The sequence below is a fragment of the Ambystoma mexicanum genome, chromosome 1q (genome assembly GCF_040938575.1).
Source record: "Ambystoma mexicanum isolate Mex_15411 chromosome 1q, UKY_AmexF1_1, whole genome shotgun sequence".
Lineage (NCBI taxonomy): Eukaryota > Metazoa > Chordata > Amphibia > Caudata > Ambystomatidae > Ambystoma > Ambystoma mexicanum.
In genome coordinates this window covers 789,331,337-789,355,351 of record NC_090922.1, presented here as the reverse complement: position 1 = coordinate 789,355,351, position 24,015 = coordinate 789,331,337, and the positions used below count along the sequence as shown (strand labels likewise).

General features: G+C 47.6%; 1 protein-coding gene across 7 annotated transcripts in view; it reads right to left on the bottom strand.

Moving 5' to 3' along the window:
* PRG4 (proteoglycan 4) overlaps positions 1 to 23,695 on the bottom strand; it is a 422,062-nt gene extending 398,367 nt beyond the window's left edge. For all 7 annotated transcript variants that reach the window (XM_069641367.1, XM_069641368.1, XM_069641372.1 and 4 more), the window contains exon 1: positions 23,593 to 23,695. In XM_069641367.1, the coding sequence (XP_069497468.1) occupies positions 23,593 to 23,668 (76 nt within the window). In that variant the 5' untranslated portion in view covers positions 23,669 to 23,695. The remainder of the gene's footprint in view (positions 1 to 23,592) is intronic.
* Positions 23,696 to 24,015: the final 320 nt, after the last annotated feature.

Sequence of the window (24,015 nt, the reverse complement as noted above, 5' to 3'; positions counted from 1 at the left end):
ATCTGGCAGGGGATTTAACTCAAGAAATTCTCGTCTCCAGAGGGTTGCACCAAGAGTGCATTTTGGCACCCTTCCTTTTTAACCCCTTGAGCGCCAGGCTATTATGCAAGTCTATGCAAAAAGGACGAGTATACTTGTCCTTGGCGCTATATCTCGCAGACCTGGATGACGCACTCCTGAGTGGATCCTTTGTACCCCTGAGATAAATCAGATCCCCATGACTTGGATGTCCTACACGGACTATATTGTCATCTTGGATTGTACCCGTTTTGGTGTCCAAAGACTAATGACAGCCTTTTTCGAATTGTACTAGATTAGATGATGTACTCATAAACACAATAAGACTAAGGTTCTAAGATTTTCGGGCGACCGAAAGAACGAAGGACACAGTTGGTGGTTGACGGGTCAGAAGCTGGAATTTGTAAAACAGATGCTTTGCCTGGGCTCGAAGGTGCATTCATAACTGAGTTAGACAGCATTGATCAACCATGTGAAGGAAAAGTCACCCTATCTACTTCCCCAAATGAAAACTTTAACGTGGTTCGGTACATTTTCTTTGCTGCCAGTTATAAGGTTTTAACACAGTAAAATAGTGCCCGCTATGATGTTGGTTCACCATCAATTGTTTGATTTTGATTTTACTTGCCTGGAAGAACTGTTTCAGGAGAGTACATTGTCATTCCCGCAATCAACTCCCATGGTTGCCATCCGCTATGTATTAGGAATTACCTATCTCAATAGGAGAGTACTGCGGAATTGAATTGATATTTTATTTCTATCGCGCTCATACACAAGTGTTTCAGAGCGTGACAAGGCAAGGGAGAGGAACAGGGGAGAACAAAACAACGATCTTACTAGGCCCAGTGACATTGAGAACGCGCAAGTGCATGGGAGAAGGGGAGGGAAAAATGCCAGGAGGGGGGAAAGACGGCAGGTGCGCAGCAAAAAGAGAACAGAATATTAATAATAAATAAAATAAATAATAAAAAGCAACAAAAGTGGTTGTGCCGCCAGAAAGTGGCAAGTGCTGAGTTTAAGACAGTAGACGGGGTAGGTCAGATAAGTGCAGGAAGAGAAAAGGGGGGGGGGCTGTATGGGTACAGATACAGACCCGTGGAAGGGGTGGCCCAGAGGCAGTGCGGGAGGGTAGCAGGGTGACCAGGAACCTGGGCCCAAAGGTTATTGTTCTATAAGAAATTATCTGACCCTCCCCGGGCCTCTCTAAGTGAGAATTTTAATAAAAGAGATAGGTGGGAATCTGATTGCTTTTATCTTAGGAAGTGTGCAGCCCAATTAGGCGAAAGGGGACTCGATTTTAGTCAGGTCATTCAAGATTTAGCTATGTGTAAAAGGCATCTTTGGAGAGGGATTGATGCAGGACCATGGATGTCATTTAGGTGTCACAAGGGGTCGCAAGTGTGAGCCCTGTGGTCTCGCTTGCTACCCCTTTGGTCTCCCTTGCTGCCCTAATTAAAAACAAACAAAGAAAAAACGTTTTGTCTTTTTTTTTTTACATTAAATTAAGGCTCCTGGGCTGTGGTCAGCAGCATGTGACTCTTTGATTCTGGAGTGGATGGTTTTCTGATGGCTATAGCCGTTAAGATAGCTCAGTGGTTTCAGCGCTCGCTGCTGTTGCTGCAATGTGTGTGTGATCTGCAGGTTTGACTCCTGGCAAAATCAACTCAGCCTTTCATCCTGCTGAGGTTGATAAATGAGTACCAACACAGGTTGGGTGATATTGTATGTATATTTGTTTTATATGAAGCGCTTAAGCGTAAGTGCTATATAATAACACATCATTATCATTTGGCCTTGGACGTCTGCTTGCATTCACAGTAATTTGGTAAAATGGGCCTATACACACTGATATTAATGATAGATATGGTGATCCATTCTTGTATAAATGTATTTCACTTTACAGTGATATTGTAACCATATTTGTCATAGTGTACTTAGAAACAATGCTCTGTGAGGTCACTTCCTGTTTGGTCAAGGGGTGAAAGATTGTGTTCCATCGCTTCCCGTGATGTCACTTTGGGGTGGGGTCAGTGATGTCATCAGAGCTCAAGAATCGTGTGATGTCACTTCCGCTACCCCTGGCATTTTGGTGAAATGACGTCCCTGGCACGTTTGAGGAGCTGGGGAATTATAAATGATTTCCCGATATATTGAGTACCCATAGGAAATTAGGCAAGCTGGTACCATATCTTGTCAGGTTTCCTACTTGGAAATATGGGAACACGATAATACGCATTCAGTTGAATCTGCTCCCAACAAGAGAGAATGGTTATCTCTGGAGAAGAGTAGAAGTTGCGAACCCTCGATGTTGCGTTTCCAAGAAAGAGGCTGAAACCTTGAAGCACCTAGTGCTGTTTTGGGAAATACTGGGAAATTATCTTAAGACCTGCTTCCATAGATTTGTGAAAGATCTTAGACGTCCCTATAGTGATTACCTCTGGGATCGGCTGATCAACTCTACCTCAATCACTTTACTAAATGCAGTATTCCAATTTTTATTAAGAGTAAAGTTAATTTAGAATCAACGCAATTTATGTAGCATGTTTTTAAAAGAAATGTTGGATTTTAGCATCTGTGTTTTAATTGGGTGTCCGGCTGTGAAGAATTGTATTTTGGGATGTGTCCAACATTCGTATTTTACGGGATGGGTATAACATGTGTGTGATCGTGCCTGACAGGTCAGCTGAAGAGCAGCATAGTTTAGACCCAAACTAAGGTTTCTCTGTTCGGGACTCTGAGATGCTGCATTTGTACATAACGCTCTTTCTCATAAGCCTGAACAGCCGCCTCGCCAACACATCTTGCTACTTTTTGGGCTCCAATGTATGTCCAATAAGCAAAATACGCAGCTTCGTGAGACCCAACCTATCATACCACCACTCGGTTTATCCGTGTCACTCAACAGAGTATGACTCACCTGCGACTGCGCGCCCTGCCCTCAGCACATACCGGTGCACAGCGTTCTCAGGCATGTATGTTTTCATGCGCACGCCACTCTAGTAGCCTTCATGGGTCCCATTATAGGAAGCCCTCTGGCGAGCCGGTAAATCAACTGGGGGCAGTCAATTGAGTTTAAGTACCCCCACCAATGTTGACACTAAGATATTGACCTTGTTTGATAGCTCAAACTCTTTTCACACAGACCTATTTCATGGTGCATTGAATCATAATGCCTGCAGCACAACAGGATACAAACAGGGGCTGCATTCTAGTGAATGCATCTAGGCTTTTAGCACCTCAACAGCTTAATCCGTTGACCCTCTTATCTGTGGAGTAGAAACGCCTGCAACTGCACGCCATGTCCCCAACACACACTGGTGCACAGTTCTCAGACACATCGGTGTACAGGTGTGCTTGATTACTGTCAGGTTGGTGGGCTTAAAGATAGGACCCGTCTCAATCGAATGGAGCCATGCACTGCTGGTTGAAATCCCCCTACAACACTTAAAGGGCCTCATTACAAGTGAGGCGGTAAGGGGTTAAAGGCCAGGGGCAGACTGGCCTATAGGGAACTCTGGAGATTTCCCGGTGGGCCTCTGCACCCTGGGCCTCTTTTGTGTGGTAGTTCCATATTTTATCATAGGAAAAGCATTGGGCTTGCTGAAAATGTGTCATATGGGGCCACTTTGAAAATTATTTCCAGGGCCTCTTTTGGTCCCCAGTAAATATTTCCAGGGCCTCTTTTAGTTCCCAGTCCACCCCTGTTAACGGCGCCGGTAAAGGTGCTGGCGCCGTTAACCCCGTACCGCCTCCATTACGAGGTCCCCTCGTAGGACCCAGTCTGGACGTCTGGTCAGACCAGACGTCCTTTGCGGGTCCCGCGAGGGGACCAGCATGCTAACAACGGGCCCGTCATTAACGGGCCCGTTGTTAGCATGCTCCCCATTCCCATTGAGCCCTATGGGGGCCCAAATGGGAATGGGGATGGTCTGGATCCGGATTCCCTGAATGGGGAAATACCGGGCCTTCCAAAGTCGGAATGGGCTGGTATGTTCCCATTCAGGGACCACGGACCCGGACCCGAGTTTGGAGGCAGCCATGCGTTTTAAGGGCATGGCTGCCTCCCAACTCGTAATGGGGCCCTCACACTTTTATTGTTTTCAGGTCCTCCATAAAGTCCTGTTAAGAGGTATTTATTCTAAATGTTCTTTCATAAAGTCATACGCGTGGGTCTCCATTCCACTGAATGTGTATAAAGAAGATATTGAGAACCTGCAGAGCTGAGTCGGGCCGGGCGTCCGCAGCGGAAGGGAGCAGGCGGAGCCCGAAGTTAGCACCTGCCTTAGAAAGGGTGCGGATGTGTAGAGTATAAAGGCCTGTCAAGTTTCAGGTGACAGGTGTCAGGAAAGATCACAATCCCTACCACATAATATTGTTTGCTGTACAATTGCAATTTATTTATTCGTTTCTGGGCAATGCCTGAATAGTCCTAGTTTGACTACCATTCAGCAGACATTATATTACCATATATTGCCATACAGTATATTCCCAGTGTCACTGTTAAACTGAATTTTGGGCCCCATTCTCCAGAATCAGTGACAAATGGTAACCTTAGCCCCTGAAGGCTGCCCTTACCCCTGAATCCTGAACAACTGTACTTGCCGCGTAAGTGCTCATGGAACACTGGTCCTAAATACCTGCCAGGTAAAAACTGTAAATATCTGCTGTTGAGGACACTAAGATCTGCCAACTCTACCCTATTGAGTGTGCCTTGGACACAATGTTCCACAAGGGGAGATCACTGCTTCTCTGTCTGGGATCTGCTTTAATAGAAGACTCTTCCTTCAACCCTTCCTTCAACTGGACCTCCACCTCGAAGAAAACCACATGCAATTCAGAGCATGCGTGAAAACTCTTCTTTCCAAAAATTGAGTTGGACTCACTCTGGCTCCATTGATGAATTGCATCAAAAGGTGACTTGCCTCACAATGCGCGCTTTATAAATGATCTCAATCGCTCAATCACTCAGTGGGCAGGCGACAGCTGAAGCAGCTTTTGTAAAATCGATGCTCACCTTAATCTCCCCTCCCCCACTCACTCACAGCAGGATAGTTGACAGAGCTGCAGTTACTGGAGCCACCAAGAGTACATTGTGCTACATTGAAACCACGGTACACTACAATGTGTTCTCTGGAGTATGCAAATCAATGACAGTAAGGTGACCCGCGCCCATATTTGGCGTCCCTTTAAACAGAACAAAGTGAGAAATTAGCATGCTAGAGCTTCTTCTGATGGGGGAATGACCCTTCTTGCACTTCCAATGGGGGTTGGGGATAAGATTCCAAGTGCCACCTTTACAGTCTATTGAAGTCTGACCAAAGTATTTGCCAAGGTGGGATCGGCTGAAGACACTGATCTACACATGGAGAATTGCAGGTTCTACACACAGGCCGACCATGCCATGCAAACATATTAACTTCATGGAGAGACCAGTATTGGTACATGAGCTGCCTGCCAAGAAAAAGAAAAGATTTCAAATGGAGAAGGAGGTGGTCTCCCCAAAGGCCAAGACAGTTTCTCTGGAGAAGAGCAACGTTCTCTTCAACACGGAGTGTGTTACTGTGATGTACGGCGTCTCACTTTTCTGTCTGTTACCCATTATAATCCAGTACATTATTCTATATTGGCATTGGAAGAGTGTGATGCTGCACAGCACTGTGTGCTGTGTTATTCCCATCTGCAAGGGACCATGATGTTAACATGCTGTAAATGTGTCTTCTTTAGCGCCAGCACCTAGGCTGCCCCTACCACCAGTGTCAGACGTTGTCTTGGAGGAGCCATTGCCATTGGATGACACCTTTGTGTCGGAGAAGGGACAGGGGCCAGAATATCCTGTCCATGACCTCAGTGATGTAGATGAGGTGCAAGAAGTACACATCATCATGACACCATCATGTGGGAAAGGAGCAGGGGTCAGACTCGTGCTCTGATCTCGCTGATGGAGTAGAGCTTCAGGAAATGAAGGCATGTCCTTCAGATATAAAACGAGGACTTGCAGGTGCGTGTTAAAAAGTCTGGCACCTGCAAGGAATCCTCCATTGCCTATGCACCTTGATGCAGAGGGTTTTCGGTGACCTGTATAGCCAGAAGTGCCATGTGTGCCTCACAGGAACCGATGAGTGCCATCTGAGAAAGACTAAAGAAAAGGAGCATGGGGCGCTGGCTGAGCAGGTCAAGTGGGAGGAGAAGGCTCTGGCAGATCTCGCCTCTTTTGATATGCACTTGCTTTTTTTGTTTTTGTCCCTGGTCCCACTTTTTTCACACCCTCATTCCGGATCAAAATTGCCATTCTTGTTCTTCAAATCAATACAAGCACAAATACACTGTATAATTGAGAAGAAAGAGCCCATGGCCATGACTTCTACCCTAGTCTTACATGACTTCCATTCTAACACCCCTGACAATTCCCTGCCTGTGTTGCTTGGATTGTCATCTCCTCCATGCATTTAGTAGCCATCTCAGTTTTCCCTCATCTTCTTGTCAGCACACTGTCCACCTGACATTACTGTTGAGCCTCCACGATACCTATCTACTTGGCATCATTGGCTGTGATAACTTCCCTCACACCACCTTTCCCTGGTGCACCCAACCTTGGCACCCCAGTAAATCCGATACTTCCCTTCAACCCCTCCCCTAATTGGTTCAGTTGGTAGCACAGATATCTTGACCCCACACTACATGGTCTCCAAGGAAGAAGAAAACAATTGCACCGTTGTCAGTCTATCCATTGGGAGCCATCACTGTTCATCGTAAGAATTTCCAAACACTCTCTGGGTACGATGGTCTACATTCTGCTAGAACATTTGGTAAGTTTTGAACAGTATCCAGAATGGTTTATAAAAGTTAACTTTGCTTGGTTGGGCAAAATGTACCTACAAGAAAAGACAAAACCCTACCGTCCATCTCGCACCCTAAGATCAAGCAATGCCATCCTTCTAGTAATTGCAACCTCTAACTCCGTCAGGATCAGAGGATCCGCCTTCTCAACCTTGGCACCAACTCTGTGGAACTCACTCCCCCACATACTCGACACACCAAAGACTATATGACCTTACGCAAAGCTCTAAAAATGTGTCTCTCTCCATAATGCCGACCAAGACCATCTGAGGTGACTGAGCCCTTGCAACCCGATGACAAATGCTCAATGAGATCCCGAGCAATGACGCCAATGAATACGCTGATTAAGTCTCTATTAAGCAAACACATGCTTGAAATCCAGAAATAGCAAACTCCTTAAATCATAACTCCACCCAAACACTCACCTCCCATATCACTATGCTTACTCTCTACTCTACACCCACACACAATTAGAGTGCAGCTACACCCCTCGATCAATTTTGGCCTGGCTGCTCACATACGAACATTACCCAATGAACACCCCATCAATCTAATAAAACACAGCTACATCCCATGACAAACCAGCCTAGCTGCACACATAAGTGTCCTACACTGCCCTAACACAACCAGTACCCAGTCTTTGGCCCTCATTGCGACCTCGGCGGTAGCCATGCCCCTATTGGCGGCATGGCTGCCGCCGAAATCGCGTCCGGGTCCACAGAATGAGGAATTACCGGGCCATTCCGAGTTCGGAAGGCCCGGTAGTTCCTCCCTCCAAGGACCCGGACCCGGTCCTTCCCCATTCCCATTTCAGCCCCCATATGGCTGAATGGGAATGGGAAAGGGAGCAAACAACAGGCCATTACGAGTTGGTCCATTGTTTGCTCCCTCTTCCCCTCGCGGGACCCGGTAAGCACGCCTGGTTTGACCAGGGATTGCTTCCTGGGTCCCGCGAGGGGACCTGTAATGAGGCGGTACGGGGTAAACGGCGCCGGCACCTTTTACGGCGTTGTTTACGCCGTACCTCCAGGGTCGTAATGAGGCCCTTTGTGTCCTCCCTCCAGAATGCACGCATTCAACAGATATCAATACCACCACACCTAATGCTAGGATGCAGCTACCATCCGGCAATTGCATCAGCTGGACACATAACTGGTGCACCCAAGCACCCTATGGCACCTTACTTGCTCAACTGACCTGGACTAAGGTCCACAAATCTGTGTTCAAACTCCCAGCGCTTTGAGGTCTGACCAATGATATATAGAGTGCTATATGAATGCCAAATAACATAACATAACCAAAAGGCATCCCTGCTGAGGACGAAGTTTCTGTCCTTTATCCACTCAAGTTTCATTGGGCATCAAAGCCAGCACTGCAAGGATAAGATCAATGAATTGCTAAAGATGGCCTGGACACCGTTTTACCCCCAGTTGCCAGCATCAGCACGCTCCCCTTAAGCAAGTCACCCTGTCCCCCCTGGCCACTGCACAACATGCCTCAAAAACCAGAGACTCTCCCAAATGAACTGCAAAACCCCATCCATTCCTCATCCATGCCCCCAATTAATGCAGACTTATATATTCATGTACTTATATATTTATTTTGCATTAACAAATTCATGTTCAGTTAATATGTGCTAATATTACCAAACCAAAGAAACAGTAAAACTGTGTCTCCTCTCTCTGCCTGTCTGTAAGCGCAAGTGCAGTGGGTCAGATCTGTGGGCAATCAAAAATGGTAAAGCCACTTGACATTACTAAGCATCCGTGGCAGTAGACAACATGTGGCCAAAATGATCATCCAGAGGTGGTGGGACTGAAAGCCCTCACTAGCTAGAGATAAAAGGGAATGGAAATAGCTCCCACAACTCCCATCACCTGCAACCTGAAAAACCAAAGATAAGGGGTAATAGGGGTTGCAGGTTAAAACATCTTAAGAGCTGCAGGCCAAGTAAACCTGCACCAATAGCCCACATCTGCAGAAATAACCCACACCTGCACTATGTACCCAAGCCCCAAAACCACTACAAAGTCAAGACAAATACTGCACACCTACTGCCTACAATATGCACTTTCTGGTCACATTGGAACTATAGGGTTGTTGACTATCAGAATGAGAGTGGCTTGTTGGCAGGTGGCCTGTTTGTCCACAATGACAAGGTCTCCTGCCTATGCTTGAAGGTGGATGACGGGATTGCCAAGGGGGTTCGACTCCCCCACAAGCAACATGATGCTGGGCCTGTGGAATGATCCACTGGCAACCCCCAACATGCCATGCTTCTCAACACCTGTAATAACACCATTGTCACCGGAGTGCTTATCTGGGAGGGAAGGGTCTTAGCAGTTAATTTTAAATACAAAAGTAGCAAGCGGGAGTAAACTCCTGCCTAGTCATTTAAAGTATACACACCTGGCACACCTGGCACAGAGAAGGAGTGGTCTGTGGAGTGGAGGAAGGAGTCACAGGAGGCTGTCAGATTTGCTGTGATGGGCTGTGTGGTACTCCTCTTCATGCACAGGTGCAGAAGAAGTGAAAACCACAATGGCAGCCCAGAATTTCAGCTGTGAAAACCATAGTTCCAGCATACAGTAACCAATTAGACGTGATATGATAGGTTGTTTATAACGCGCTTAATACCCAGCGGATTCTAAGCGCGGACCCGGGGATCGAACCTGTATTGTTCTGTGTATTCTTGCTTCGAAGGCGAGCATATTGCCCCTGAGCTATCCTCCCGAGACGTGCATGCTATGAGTCCCACAGAGGTGAAGCTAATAAGGTCCCACCTGCAAGCCCGTTCAGGGCTTAAAGGGCCTGCCTCAGGAAAGAGAGTGTTGGGTCTTAGGAGAAAGAGAGCAGAGTTTGAAGAATGAAGGTGACATGCGGCTGGAGAGGCAAGACAGGAGGAGGCTGGAGGAGGGAGACAGGCGCCCGTAACAGAGGGTCAGGAGGTTAGATAGAAAAGGAGTGGGGGTGGGGGTGTTGTCTAAGCCTAGGGAGAATAGGAGGTGCTTAAGATGGAGAGAGGAGGAGGGCAACAAGACCAGAGAGGAGAATATGGTTAAGAGGAGAGAGTAGGAGGGGACCAGGGGTACAAGGAGCACTAGCTGGAGATGGGAAGGAGAGGAGGAGAGAGGAGGAGGGGAAGGAGAACATCAGGCATAGAAAGTGAAATCAGGAAGAGGAAGACAGAGAGGATGAAAGGGAGCAATGGAAGGAGGTGGCTGAAGAAGTCAAACAGACCCAGAGGAGGAGGTCAGGAGAGAGAGGAACTAAGGAAGGAGAAGAGCCTCAGAGACTAAAAGTGTGAGTTAAAGAGGGTAGCCCAATGATGTGCAGGGTGAGCCCAGAGAGGGAGGAATGAGCACCATGTCAAGAAGCTGCAGTTGGAGCCAGTGGCTAGCGAGGAGGATGTGGAAGACCCCAGGTATGAGCGCACAATGAGCCATTGAGGGCGAGAGGGAGAGAGTGGGCGCCAGAAAAGCCGTGTACGCTCCTAGGTAACATATCCTCTGCTACATGCCCCAGCCCCAGCCCCTCGCACCACCAGCAGAGGACTTCCTCCATGGACCCTTTCTCTGGACCATACTATTTGAGTTGTACTCACCCCTGTGTTTCTGCGGCAAGATACTTATTATATTTCAGCTTGAGGTCCTCGCTTGTACTATGACAAGCAGTGACCCATCCGCGCAGCAGGAAGGAAGAAGACCCAGCCTTGGAAAGCAAATGAAGACCTGCTTGTATCTTAGTATAGTTTTATGTTCCTTATTTTACCTAACACCCGACATCCCAGGGAGGGGCAGAATTGGAATGTGTAATTGTAATTGGTTATTTAATGCGTTTAATACCTAGAGGTTTCTAAGCGCAGACCTGGGGATCGAACCTGTGGCGCATCGTCTTGCTTCCAAGGCGAGTGCACTGCCCCTGAGCTATCCTCCTGACTCAGAATGGGGGCGAAGAGTGGGATTACGAGTTACAAATTCCCAAACTAAAAGAGTTTGAGTTTGAAAGTCACTTTGAATAGAAGACCATTGAATCATAGACTGGCTGCCAGCCTTTTATTGATTTCTGATTCACTTTGGGACAGAGCCCAAGGTGAGCAGGACTGCCATGTTTTACTTTTAGCAGGTGTGCATGTAGCATTGGGTGACTGACATGGCATATCTACAGTAGAAAGGTTCGAGACTCTGTGAGGGCGCTCCATACTGCACTCTAGCTATGAGAGCAGTGTAGCCGAGGAGGTTAAAAAAATCCTTACACAGTATTGTATTTAGTTATTTATCATGTGCTTAATACCCAGAGTTTTTAAGCACGGACCCGGAGATCGAACCTGTGCTGCTCCACATCGTCTTGCTTGCAAGGGGAGTTGACATGAGCTATCCTCCCTAGACCGAAAGGATAGGAGCCCGGATGGGAGGATAAGCGGAGAGAGGTTTGCCACCTTCAACTAGTACAACATTAGCAGTGGTCGAAGTGTATGAAAAGAAGTAGTGGAACTAGGTTCCCTGCTGGCTTGTCCCCTGCTCCCCACAAACCTCATCGCCATGCCCTCTCCCGCACAATACAAACCAATAAACACATGCGTTTGTTGTTTAGGGGGACCTTCAGTGCAGTGCACTTCACTGCAAGTTTCAACTTCTTCCTACACTTTTATTTTAAAACGAAACCATTCCGGAACGGTTTCTTTTTAAAATGAAAGTATAGGAACTGTAAAACATCATTTAACAAAGTAGAGGAGCGCCGCTCCCGACGCTCCCGCTCACTTCGACCACTGAACATTAGTGAAACACTGTGAAGTATGAGATGAGACGAGTGTGACCTAACGTTATAAAGTCCTGAAATCAACAAGTCCAATGTTCCCCTGGCCTGGAGCACAGTAACATTGCTGTATAGTTTCTTCAGGGCCACGTAATGGATGTAGTTATTGTGCAGGCTCTGGGAGAGTGGCTCAAAGAATCACTTCTGGGCATGGACTTGCCACTTGATCGTGTGCCCTCCCGCCAGCCCTCTAAGTGTCCTTCTCTTCCCCTCCCACGCTTGCACCTGCGTGGGCAGTCTCCCCACAGTACTGTGCATTGCGATGTTTTGGGGGCTGCACTGGATCCAGGTGGTATCAGCGGCCTTTCGTCCTCACAAGTTGCAATGAGGCAAGCACAGCTATCAGCTTTGTGCCTTAATGAGCGGGGTCAGCTGGCCTTTACATCCGGGCTACACAAAGGCCACCATTTGAAAAGGTCCAAGGCTGCACCTTGCAAGAGATGAGCGGGAATCCTACCTGAGTTCCGGAGCGTGCCCTCTGGCTGCGTATCAGCTGGGTTACCCAGTGAGTACGGGACTAGCTAGCATGCCAGACATGAGCCGCCTTGAGACCCCACACAGACAGGGGGATACGGGGCGGAGTGGGTTCAGCACAGATCATAGGGTTAATGGCAGGCCATTATACACAGTATTTGGTGCCATCATCCAGGGACCAATAGATGGCTTAAACCAAAATACATGTTCACCCTTTGCCTTTATTGTAGGGAAAAAAACAAACAACAGGGATTTTTAATTTTTTTAATTTTTATTTTTTGTTAACATATGGATCGCTTCACGAATTTGCGTGTCGTCCTTGCGAACAACAGGGAGTAGGCTTTGACGGGGGCTCCACTGAAAGTGTTAGGATTTAACAATGTAGACAGGCTTTCTCTAGGTCCCTGGACCTCCTTCCTTCTCTCTTTCCCCCAGGTCAGGTCCACCTCCTTGGTGGAAAACAGTCCCTTGCAGTCTATGGTCCAAGACTCCTTTTTTAGCCTATGTTAGTCCTTTCTCAGCTGGTGTTCTGGGCATTTGGTAGTGATCCGCCTGGACATTCAGACCATGCAGCTCCATTTGGTACACATAGGTGTTCTGACGTGGATTGGGCTTCGGGGAAATGGTTGGATCCCAGGGATTTTGGTTTCCCCTCTTAGGCTTCCTGGCAATAAACCAGGATGGACCTTCAAGATCGTGGATGTCATTCTTGGCACTACCACCACTGTATAAACGTCTTCAGGATCGGGTTTCTATAGGCTGTTACTTACTCTGGTCTCTCCCCTCCTCTCTATGACCTTTTCTGCTTTTTTCCAGCTCAACTCCGATCTTCCCCACCTCTTGTGTCCCTCTTTCCTGCAATCTACCCAGTCCTCCTCAATACCATCTTGTTGTTCACTGCATTCTCACCCTCTCCCCTTCTTGCTCCTTCTTTCCCCTCTCTGCCATCTCGACTTCTCTCTCTTCCACTCCTCCCCTGCCTCTTTCTTTCTCTTTTCCACCTCCTCTGTTCTTCTGCTTCTCCTTCCTGCCTCCTCAGTCTCTCTCGTTCTCCTCTTCATCACCTCTTTGCACCCTCTCCTCTTCTCTGTCTCCTTGTCCACTTTTCTTTTCTCCTCCTACTCGCTGGTCTTTCTATTCTCCTCCATTTCCTCTCCACTCACTCTGTTTTCCTTCTTCATATCTCTGTACTCCCTCCTCTCCTCCACCTCTCTCTGTTCTTCCTCGTTCTCTCTGCTCTTTCTCCTCTCTTCATTCACTCTGATTTCTCTCCTTTCCTTTCCTCATCTTCCTCACTTCTCTCCCTCCTTTCTTTGGCCTCCTCCCTGCTCTCTCTCCTCACCTTGACCTCCTCAGCACACCGCCACATTCCTGCCTACCCCAAACTCTCTCAGGTTTCTATTGGCCCCACCCTCTATTGGCCCCACCCTCACAGGGCCTGGGTGCGTTCACCTATGTTCACCAGGTAGGCGTGTCCTGTTATTGGGTACTGCCTAGGCAAACTACTGATTCTCCAGGTGACAGAAATTGGCTAGTGGACCACTCCGCAGAAGATCTAGCCGAAGCTATAATCCATGTGTCTGCCATCTTGGAATACGTCTGTGCGCAGCTCGTGCTTCTGCAACTGTTTGTCAGGGCCAGTATCTGAGGTTCTGTGCATCTCTGTAAGATGTCCATGTTCTGGCTTGAGTAGGACCTGCAAGTGGAACCCATGGCTCCCCCTGTGTGCAGCGTTCCCGAACCTCTTTCTCGCAATGAACCTGTGTTCCCTAGTTGTATTGTGTGGATCATGGAATCCTGTGTTTTTCCCACGCGACTGATTCTTCTGAGGCCGCCAAGGTATTTTGCACCTGACCATACACATGAACTGTTTCCTGACCTTCTCCCCGCAAGTCAATGCCGTCACCAACAGAGCGTCCATCACGTGTCCATCATCGCCTTCGGCTACCACATGTATTTTCTCTGCTTGTCGCCGTGGCCAATTTAAGACCATTTGCTGCCATGCCATCAACCTTTACTAGTCAGGGCTCAGAAGCACGCTTTGGATGTGTGGGTGAGGCCATAGCATGGAAAGTCTGCTTTGGTTCCTCGGAGGGGCAGTAGTCCCGGTGAAGACCCTTTGTATTGCCCACAATCCCCCCAGTGGACGGCATTGCAAAACCCCTCCACATTCTTCCAGAAATACCTGTACTACCGGATCAACTGATGATGAACAGGTGCTTGAGGCGGGGTTCCCGTCCATTCTAGCCAATTATCCAGCTAAATGCAATGTGACAAGAGCCAGAGGTCCCTCCACAATCAAGGTTTCCCATTTCGTCCGAAAGATAAATTATGGAAAGGTTTTAAAAGTCACCTTTTGTCTCATTGCTAATTCACCATGGGCTCCCTTAAGGCCCAGAATTCAAGGCCATTATTCAGCATCTTATTGTAGCAGCAGGTTGGTCCGAGACCCTGAACCCTCAATATTAATTCCCTGACACGTATTATGTAAAGTAAGTGTAAGGAAAGCAGTATGAGGGATTTGCAAATATTCCAAATGAGTGTACACAACCTGTTGATTAATGTCCCGTGCAAATCTTGTCTGGGACGAAACTGATTTCCTTCCCTCCATCCCCCAGCTTCCTCCCTCCCTCCCTCCCTCCCTCAAATCTATCTACCTTCCTTCCTTCCTTCCTTCCTTCCTTCCTTCCTTCCTTCCTTCCTTCCTTCCTTCCTTCCTTCCTTCCTTCCCTTTCCTTCCTTCCTTCCTTCCTTCCTTCCTTCCTTCCTTCCTTCCTTCCTTCCTTCCTTCCTTCCTTCCTTCCTTCCTTCCTTCCTTCCTTCCTTCCTTCCTTCCTTCCTTCCTTCCTTCCTTCTTTTCCTTCCTTCCTTCCTTCCTTCCTTCCTTCCTTCCTTCCTTCCTTCCTTCCTTCCTTCCTTCCTTCCTTCCTTCCTTCCTTCCTTCCTTCCTTCCCTCCCTTCCCTTCCTTCCTTCCTCCTTCCTTCCTTCCTTCCTTCCTTTCCCTCCCCTTCCTTCCTTTCTCTGTAAATTCGTTACTGCTAAGTAGCGCAAGACTAATGCTTATTATCTAAGCGCCATTGCCATTGTGGAATTAGTTTTTTTAACATAAACTTAACGAGTACGTAATGACACAGTAGTACGTCAGTTTTCAGGGTGACTTAAAGGCAGGTCAGAACGGTTGCGAAGGCTGCTCCTTAGAATCGGAACATACTTCCTCATCCTGTACCTGCCATTGCACACAGAAATGGGCAGAAAGCTTACAGATTTAGCTCCAGCTCAGAGCTGGAGGTGAAATCCTCCAACTTTCCACCAAACTCATGGTTGGGCAGTGCCCTAATGCGGCCGTAACAGTATTATGGCTGGATTCTTACCACACCGCCCAAAGTGGTATGTACAAAGCAGAGACCCCTTAAAGGACAACCTCATTACGGGTGTTTATTTCTTCATTTCTTTAAGACATTTGTATAGCGCCCAAACCCAGGGGTATCACAGCGTTCATTACATAGCAGAATATGGTTACAGACAGACTAGATTAATCATACTTATTGAAAAGCCATGTTTGTACAGGTTTTTTGAATACATGATTCGATTTCTCATTTCTGATGTTGATCGGGAGGGAGTTCCAAAGGGAGGTGCGATGAGCCTAAAGCTGCAGCCACCAGCCCTTTTGCTTTTGAAGCGGGCGGTGACCAATGAGATGCTGGTGTTTGATCTGAGGACTTTACCTCCTTTATGGTAAGTGGTTGCTTTTTTATAGATACATGTGTGCATTAGGGAGAGAGTTTTGAACTCGATCCATGCTTTTACTTGTAGCCAGTGCGCCTCTCTTCTGGTGGTAGATATGTAGTCCACACGCTTGAGTCCTGTAGAGGCTCTCAGCGCTTTATTGGGGAGCAACTGTAATTTAGCTAGGTTGGGGGCTGAAGGATCCATAAAGAGCATGTTGCAGTAATCCAATTTTGATAGGATTAGCGCACGTGCTAGGGCGACGCAGTTAGCTGGCATCAAACATTGTCTGCTCAATGAGATGAGCCGTGAGGTATAGGCCGTGGAGGATGACAGCGCATTTATGTGTTTAGTCATGGTCAGCTCGACTTCAATATGTACACCTAGAGTCTTTACATTTTTCAGGACAGGGATGGTGGTGCCATCAATACAGATGGAGGAGAAAGACGGGTTGAGGTCTTTTAGGCGGTAGGGGGAGCCGACAATGAGGATCTCAGTTTTCTCATAATTCAAGCACAAGTTGTGTGTTGCCATCCAGTTTTGTATGGTGCCGTAGACAGCGTTCATAGTATTGGTGTCATGCGAGAAGTTGCCTGTGATGGGGATGAGTATTTGGGTGTCATCTGCAAAGTTGGTGTAGATGACACCCAGGGAGTCTAGGAGATCAAATGGAGGCTTGCTGTAAGTGTTGTATAGTGTGGGTGACAGGCGGGACCCCTGCAGTAGGCCAAGGGTGGCTTGAATGGGGTCTGCTGCTGCTTCCCCTATAAACACTCTGGTTGTTCGGTCATTGTGGAAGGAATGTATCCAGGCAGTGGCTTCCGGGGAAAAGTGGAAGTGCTGGCTTAAATGTTGGCAGACTGTGCCGTGGTCGACTAAATTGAATGCCGCAGATAGGTCTAAGAGCAGGAGAATGCTGAGATGGCTTGAGTCCCTGATGATGTCCATTTGCTTTTTGAGATCCAGGAGGACAGTCTCCCTGCTACGTTTTGGACAGAAGCCTGATTGTCTCTTGCCAATTAGGTGGTTTACCTCGAGAAAATTCTGCACTTGTAAGTAGGACATTCTGGTCAGGATCTTGAGAAGAAAGCGTACTGTGGTGACTGGCCTATAGTTAGTGGGGATGGTAGGGACAACAGTGTTTTTTTTAGGAGAGGGGTGATCCATGCAGATTTGATATTGGTGAGGACTTCATTGGCAAGAAAGGAAGCATTGACAAAGCTTGTGATGATGGGAGCCAGGGTGTGAGAACAGAGTTTAACTATATGAGCTGGACAAACATCCGCTTTGCCATTGGACGGCTTGAGGACGAGGATGGCTGAGAGAACTTCATCTATCAAGACTTTGTTAAATTTGAAGTGGGAATGTTGACAGGGTTGGCCACGGGAGGTAGGTTAAGGCAGATGGCAGCGTATGCTTTGGTAGACAGGTTGGCTTTCTTGGTGCTGATTTTGGCTTGCACAGCAGTGATTTAGTGCGGGGTGGAAATCTTGGATAGTGGTACACCATGATTTGTCAGCGTGGGTAGGAATAGGGGGTTTCTAGCTCTTTTAGGATGACAAAGAGCTCTTTGGAATTGGAGCCAGTGTTATTGAAGCGCTCATTAAATATGTTCGCTTTGGTAGTGATGACAGCTTTTTTGTAATTACATGTGGCAGTTGGGAGGGCGGAGCTGGTGCTGGCAGAGGGCTTCTTTTTGTGTAGGTGTTCTAAGGCTCTTTTCTTCTTGTGCAGGGAGATGAGGTCTTCATTGAACCGACTGTTGAGTGTTTTACAGGGTTTGGGAATGATGGCCCGACGGGGGGCATGTTTGTCCATAGTGGTGAGGAGACAATTATGGAATCGGTTGGCTATGTCTGTAGGGTTGATATTGCATAGGATAATGCATTTACTAGAAGGTTTAAGGAATGGAGTGATCAGTAAAGGTATGTCCAGGTCTGGATGGCTGGAGTTATTAGTTTGATGATATATAAGGGATATGTTGATAGTGGTTTTGGGGTTGATAGCCAGTTTGGTTGGGAGTATTGCATAGGGTATCAGGTAATATTATCCCCACCAATAATATCACCATATATGTGGTCGTGGGGTAAGGCTATAGGCGATATTATTAGTGGGGATAATTTATGGGGTTAATGGGACCGGGGGTTGGAGAGGTGTCTCCCGCTCCATTGAAAAAATTATAGGGGTTCCTGGGGTGCCCTACACAGGTTCCAATGCTTAATATCACCACAAAAATATGGCGATATTTTTGTGTGGTGATATTTTTGCAGGGATATTAACACATGGAACCTTGCATAGACCAGTGAAATGGGGATGGGGCAAGCTCTGAACTGGAGTGAGGATCTAGTGATGAGAGCCACTCCACCACCGGTGGCTGTAAGGCGATCAGCCCTGAGGATGGTGTAGTTGGGTGGGATGGCTTGGAAGAAGGGTGGGCCCGAGGCCTCATGGAGCCATGATTCTGTGATGGCAAAGAAGTCAAGTTGGTGTTCAAGTATGAGGTTGTGGATGTCAATGGCATGTTCACCCAGAGACCGGACATTGAGCAGGACATATATGAGATCATTTAGTCGTTCACGTGGTAGGTGTTTGAGAGCTGGTTGTGGTTCCTGTGTGGACGAAGGATGTGTGGAGAGGTTTGGGTACCCGGTCTGTCTTTTGAGGGTGCGGAGGAGTGGAGGTGGGGTTGTTCTGATTCTAAGCGTAACCACCAAGGTTCACCCAAGCAGGGTCGGGTTGCACCTAGGTTCTCGAAGGGGAAGGGAGATGGCTGGCTGAGAGGTTGCAGGCTAGTCTATTTCCATGCCTTATGAGGCGGGAGATCCCTAGACAGGGTTTGGTTCCAGGGTGAGTGGACTGCTGATGGGAGCATTGGCTGAGTGTGAAGGGTTGGAGAGGTGGAAGGAATGGGGTAGGCCAAGGGTGAGTGGACTGCTGATGGGAGCGTTGGCTGAGTGTGAAGGGTTGGAGAGGTGGAAGGAATGGGGTAGGCCAAGGCAGAGGAGTGGAATTTAGATGGGCCGAACTGTGGGGGTGGTGGTATACCAGTTGGTTCAGGTATGTAATGAGGCAAGTATCTGGTAGTGTGACAACCTTACTACAGTAAGCAGGTGGGCACATGGTCTCAGTGAATACTGAAGGTGCTGCGACACATGGCGGGTGGTTACTGGTGGCAGCATTAGATAAAATTAAGGTGAGAGTTGGGATGCTCACCAGGGTCAGCATTGGGGGCAAGTTGGTGCATAGGTAAAACCTTTGCAGCATTTGGGTAGCTAGGCATGTGATTACTGAAAGAAACAGCATGCAAGCAGTTTGCAGAGGTAACATCTGGTGCAATGGGGCACGTGGGCACACATTTGGCAATACAGTAGGCTGTGGGACCACCAACATCAGGTAGGTTTTCAAGTACAAACACTTTACAATGTCCTGACAATATCATTGGGGTAAACAGATGAGCAGGTGTTGGCATGCGAATACATTTTGTCAGGCCATGCAGGGGGAGAGGCTGTAGCAGCAATAGAGTCATTTTGGCGAGACTGAGTATCAATAGTGGGCCTTGAAGGCGTTGGGAGTGGGTATGAACTGGTCTGGTCCCATCGATTTGAGGGTACCGACATGTGGTAGGGGAAGCAGTCAGGGGCTGGTAGAGGTAACGGATGGGAGAGTGGCAGGTTAAGGGGGGGTGCCAATAGTTGAAGGAACGGGAGAGCTGGGTTACGGCCGTAGGATAAGGGGTGTCCGATGTCATGGACATACTCTTCCCTGTGGATAGGCAGCAGCTCGGGGATCCGGGGGAGATGCAGACATAGTGTGTAGTGATGCAGGCTTGAATGCTGGGGGACACTGCACTAGAGATGGTGCTTTTCCTGCTCTGCCATACTACGAGTTTGGCCTTGGAGTAGTGGGATTTACCTCCAGCAACATGCTGGAGGTAAATCCTCTCACTTTTCACTGAAAAATCTGCTAACTCTGTGGAATTACTGCAACAGTAATTCTGCCAGTGGTGGTAATTCTGCCGAAATCCCTTATGGAGGCCTATGGACTCCAAATTAACACCTCCGCCACCACTTGTAATCTGGCGGTAAATCCACCGGACCAAGTGAGGGTAACGGTAATTACATTGGACAGTATTCCGGCAAATTTACCAGCGGAATACCGACCAACTCATGATGAAACGTACATATTATATTAAGGGCCTGTTCATAGTAAATCCACCAGAATACCGCCCAACGCAATTATGGTTACCTCCACTTGGTCCGGCAGTATTACCACCTGATCACAAGTGGTGGTGTAAATCCCCATTTTTTTTAGTCCATAGGACTCAAAGGGGCATTTTACAGTAATTGCGCTGCGGTAATTGCATCGAAAATGGGCGGAAAGCTGGTGCATTCACCTCCAGCTCAGAACTGGAGGTGAATCCTCCAACTTTCCCCCAAACTCGTGATTGGGCAGTGCGGTAGTATGGCAGTAATGCTATTACCACCACATTTTTACTGCACCGCCCAACTTGTGATGAGGCCCTAAGTATTATAATTAGCGTAGCCCAACATACAACTAGCAGGTGCAGCCTTTCTGTGATTATGTAAACGTTCCTATTAATTATTGCCTGATGAAGCTAAATGGACTCTGACATTGCCCCCTGTGGTCTCCCTTCCTACCCATAAAAAAAATATACAAATCATTTTTTTGGACAAAAATTGGGGCTCCTGGGCTGTGGCCAGCCGAATGCGGTTCTGTGTTTCTTGAGTGGCTCGTTTTCTGATTGCTATAGCTGGTAAGATAGCTCAGTGGGTTGAGCGCTCGGTGCTGCAGTGTGCATGTGCTCTGCATGTTGCAGGTTCGGCTCCCAGCAAGGTCAACTCAGCCTTTCATCCTGCTGAGGTTGATAAATCAGTACCAACAAAGGTTGGGTGTGGGTGCTATTGTATGTATATTTGTTCTATATGAAGCGCTTGCGCGTAAGTGCTATATAATAACACATAATTATCGTTTGGCCTTGTATGTCTGCTTGCATTCACAGCAATTTGGTAAATGGACCTATACGCACTGATATTAATGATACATATGGTGAGCAATTCTTGTATGAAATGTATATCACTTTGCAATGATATCGTAACCATATTTTTCGTAGTGTACTTAGAAACAATGTTATGTGATGCCACTTCCTGTTTTGTCAAGGGGTGAAAGGTTGTGTTCCATCGCTTCCCGTGATGTGACTTCGGGTGGGGTCAAATGTCATCCTAGGTCAAGGGTCGTGTGATGTCACTTTCGCTACCCCTGGCATTTTGGTGAAATGACGTCCCTGCCTGGTGAGTGGCAATAGATGCATTCATAAGCATGACTGCAAGGGACCTGGCGAGAGGGTGCACGGAAAGAAGGCTGGAGGAAGTCTCTTAGTGAACAGGAGTGGGCAGGCAGGCATCTACCTAGAGTCTCCCCCACTCCCCATCATGTTCCCTGCATGCCCCAGTGAACCGACCACCCACTCTCTCATCATCTCTTTCTCCATCAGCAGAGCGCAGGATGACTCGAAGCAGGGCCGCCATCTTGAGGTTGCTGATGCTGCCAGTGAGTGCTCTGGCGAGTGCTGTGCCCAATTCACAATAGGAAACAACTGCACATGTCTACCCTTCCCTGGTCTTGGATTCCCGTCATTATATGTATTTGCCGGTGTCGCTTCTTGTTTATGATTCATAAACCGTTCGTCTTTTTAATAAAAGGTGCAACATATGTTAAGATGGCAGAGAAGACACCAGAATGGGAGTCGGCCACGAGACTGCCATTACAGCAGTCTGTGGGGGAAGAAATAGGAGCAAGGTTACAGAGAAGGGAAGGACTACAAGGGGTGATTGGGGCCTGGCAACTCCCGGGGGTTTTGCTGTGCTTCCAGTAGTGGAGGAGTTGCCCACAGCAGGCTATGCCCACTGGCCAGCAGTCACACCCCAACCCATCCCACTCAGTAATGAAGTTGGTATGGCTGACTGATGGGGGGAAAAGAAACACTTTTCTGTATTGCTGGATTGAGAGCAGGTGCCTTCACTTGCAGCTGTGAGAAGGACCAAGGAACTTGAACAACCACGTGGGAACTTCCCTCTAGTAGAACAACACATAGTCACCCTGGGGCTGGGAAGAACCAAGGGGACATCCTCAGGGCCACTTCTGCCTCCACACCGGCTCAGAATGTGGTCCTTGGGAGAGAAGGGTCACACCCCTCATTCCTGCCGTCTGAAGCATCTCCCAGGGGTTTGGATGAGGATGAAACCCCACCCTGTGCATCTCCCAGGCAGATGTTCACCAGCCAGCAGCCAATAGGAATCTAGTATTCTGCTGGTGACTGCTGACATGACTTACAATTGACCTGGATCAAATCCTTGCATATACTGCATTTCTTCTCAGACTCAAAATTTGGATGACCGCCATATTTAAGGGCCTACCGGCATATCTATAATCCCTTTTTAATCCTGTCAGCCATCCTTGTGAGCGCGATTAAGCAGTGTGCAGGCTCGAAGCTATTATCTCAAACACTTAATGCGCTCTGCATTTTGGTAAAGAAAGGAATATATGTACAAATGGTGATGTCAACTACTGTATAGAAATAGAGTCAAAACGTAGTCATAGGCACATTGACCTGTTCTTTGGGAAGGTACCCACTTGAGAGACTGCAGCTACACTTTAGCTCACTGTACCACATGGGCAGTGGAGCACCGAAATGCTATGGCAATTCCCTTCTGGACAAGAGTACCAACAGCAACCCCATACACGTGTTTCAGCCTTGTTGGGCCTCATCAGTGAGGTGGAGCCGTGCCTCTCTGAGCTGTTGGTATTATTGTTCAGAAGAGAATTGTCACAGCATTTCGGTGCTGGACTGCCCATGTGGGCGGGACAAACACTGATATGCAAATGGTTATTTCCCTTTTGTGAAAGGTACAGTGAGCTAAAGTGTGGCTGCGGACTCTCGAGTGGGTATCTTCCCAAAAAACAGGTCCTTTAGCCGTGTTTGTTCTCGCAGAGGGGTGCCTACAACTATTTTTGATTGTTTAAGGGACTTATGTTTGGTCACCCTAAGTTTCCTAGGGTCATCCAGTTGTGGAGCCCTTGCTGACTGTGCTCAGAGAGGCACAGCTCCACCTCACTGATGAGACCCAACAACACTGAAACACGTCTCTGGGGTTGCTGTTGGTACTCTTGTTCAGAAGAGAATTGCCACAGCATTTCGGTGCTGGACTGCCCATGTGGGCGGGACAAAGACTGATATGCAAATGGTTATTTCCTTTCTGTGAAATGTACAGTGGGCTAAAATGTGGCTGGGGACTCTCGAGTGGGTATCTTCCCAAAGAACAGGTCATTTAGCCATGTTCCGTCTCGCAGAGGGGCACCTATGACTATTTTTGATAGAAATAGAAAGAGATCCGTCATAGACCAGGCTACTGGATATGTGGAAACACAGCTTCATATTTTGATATAAAAAAACTTAACTGTGGCCGCCCAGCAGCTGGTTATTGAGGGTTGCTAACGTTTAAGTGTTTTTGAGGTCTCATTGCCTGGACTTAGATGACAGATATGTTCTTGAAGTTGCATACTGGGGATGCTTCACATGCATGACAAAGGGACTCTCCTAACATCGCCGGTAATAAGGACAACTCAGATCTTTAGAGATGAAGGGGCTATTTCATTCCCTTTTATCCCCGCCACTGATCAATAGACTGCATAGTTGGACTTACCTTGAGCAGATGACGGTGCCAACAGGAATAAATTAAAAGTAAAAATCAGTGTCAACGATGACGTCTTCCAAACCATGTTCACTCTCTTGCTTTATATCGTTCTGGAAAAGAATGTGTAGAAAATAATATGTATCAGAGACTTACTCAATACAGCACTGATCTTCGATTAAATCTTCGAAGCAAAAGGTTTGCACTGATGCAGAACATTTCTCCCTGAAGTGGGTTGTGAGCCATGAAACTACATTAAGGATAATTGGTCAAGGGAACTGCCTTTCAGAACATACAGGGGATTTTTAGCACAGGTGAGTTGAATATCTAATGATGCTTTAAATGTACACAAGCTACAAATGAGGACCAAATGGACTGTTCAACAAATTGATATTTTAGATGGATATCCAGTCAGTACGCTCTGCTGCGATGTAC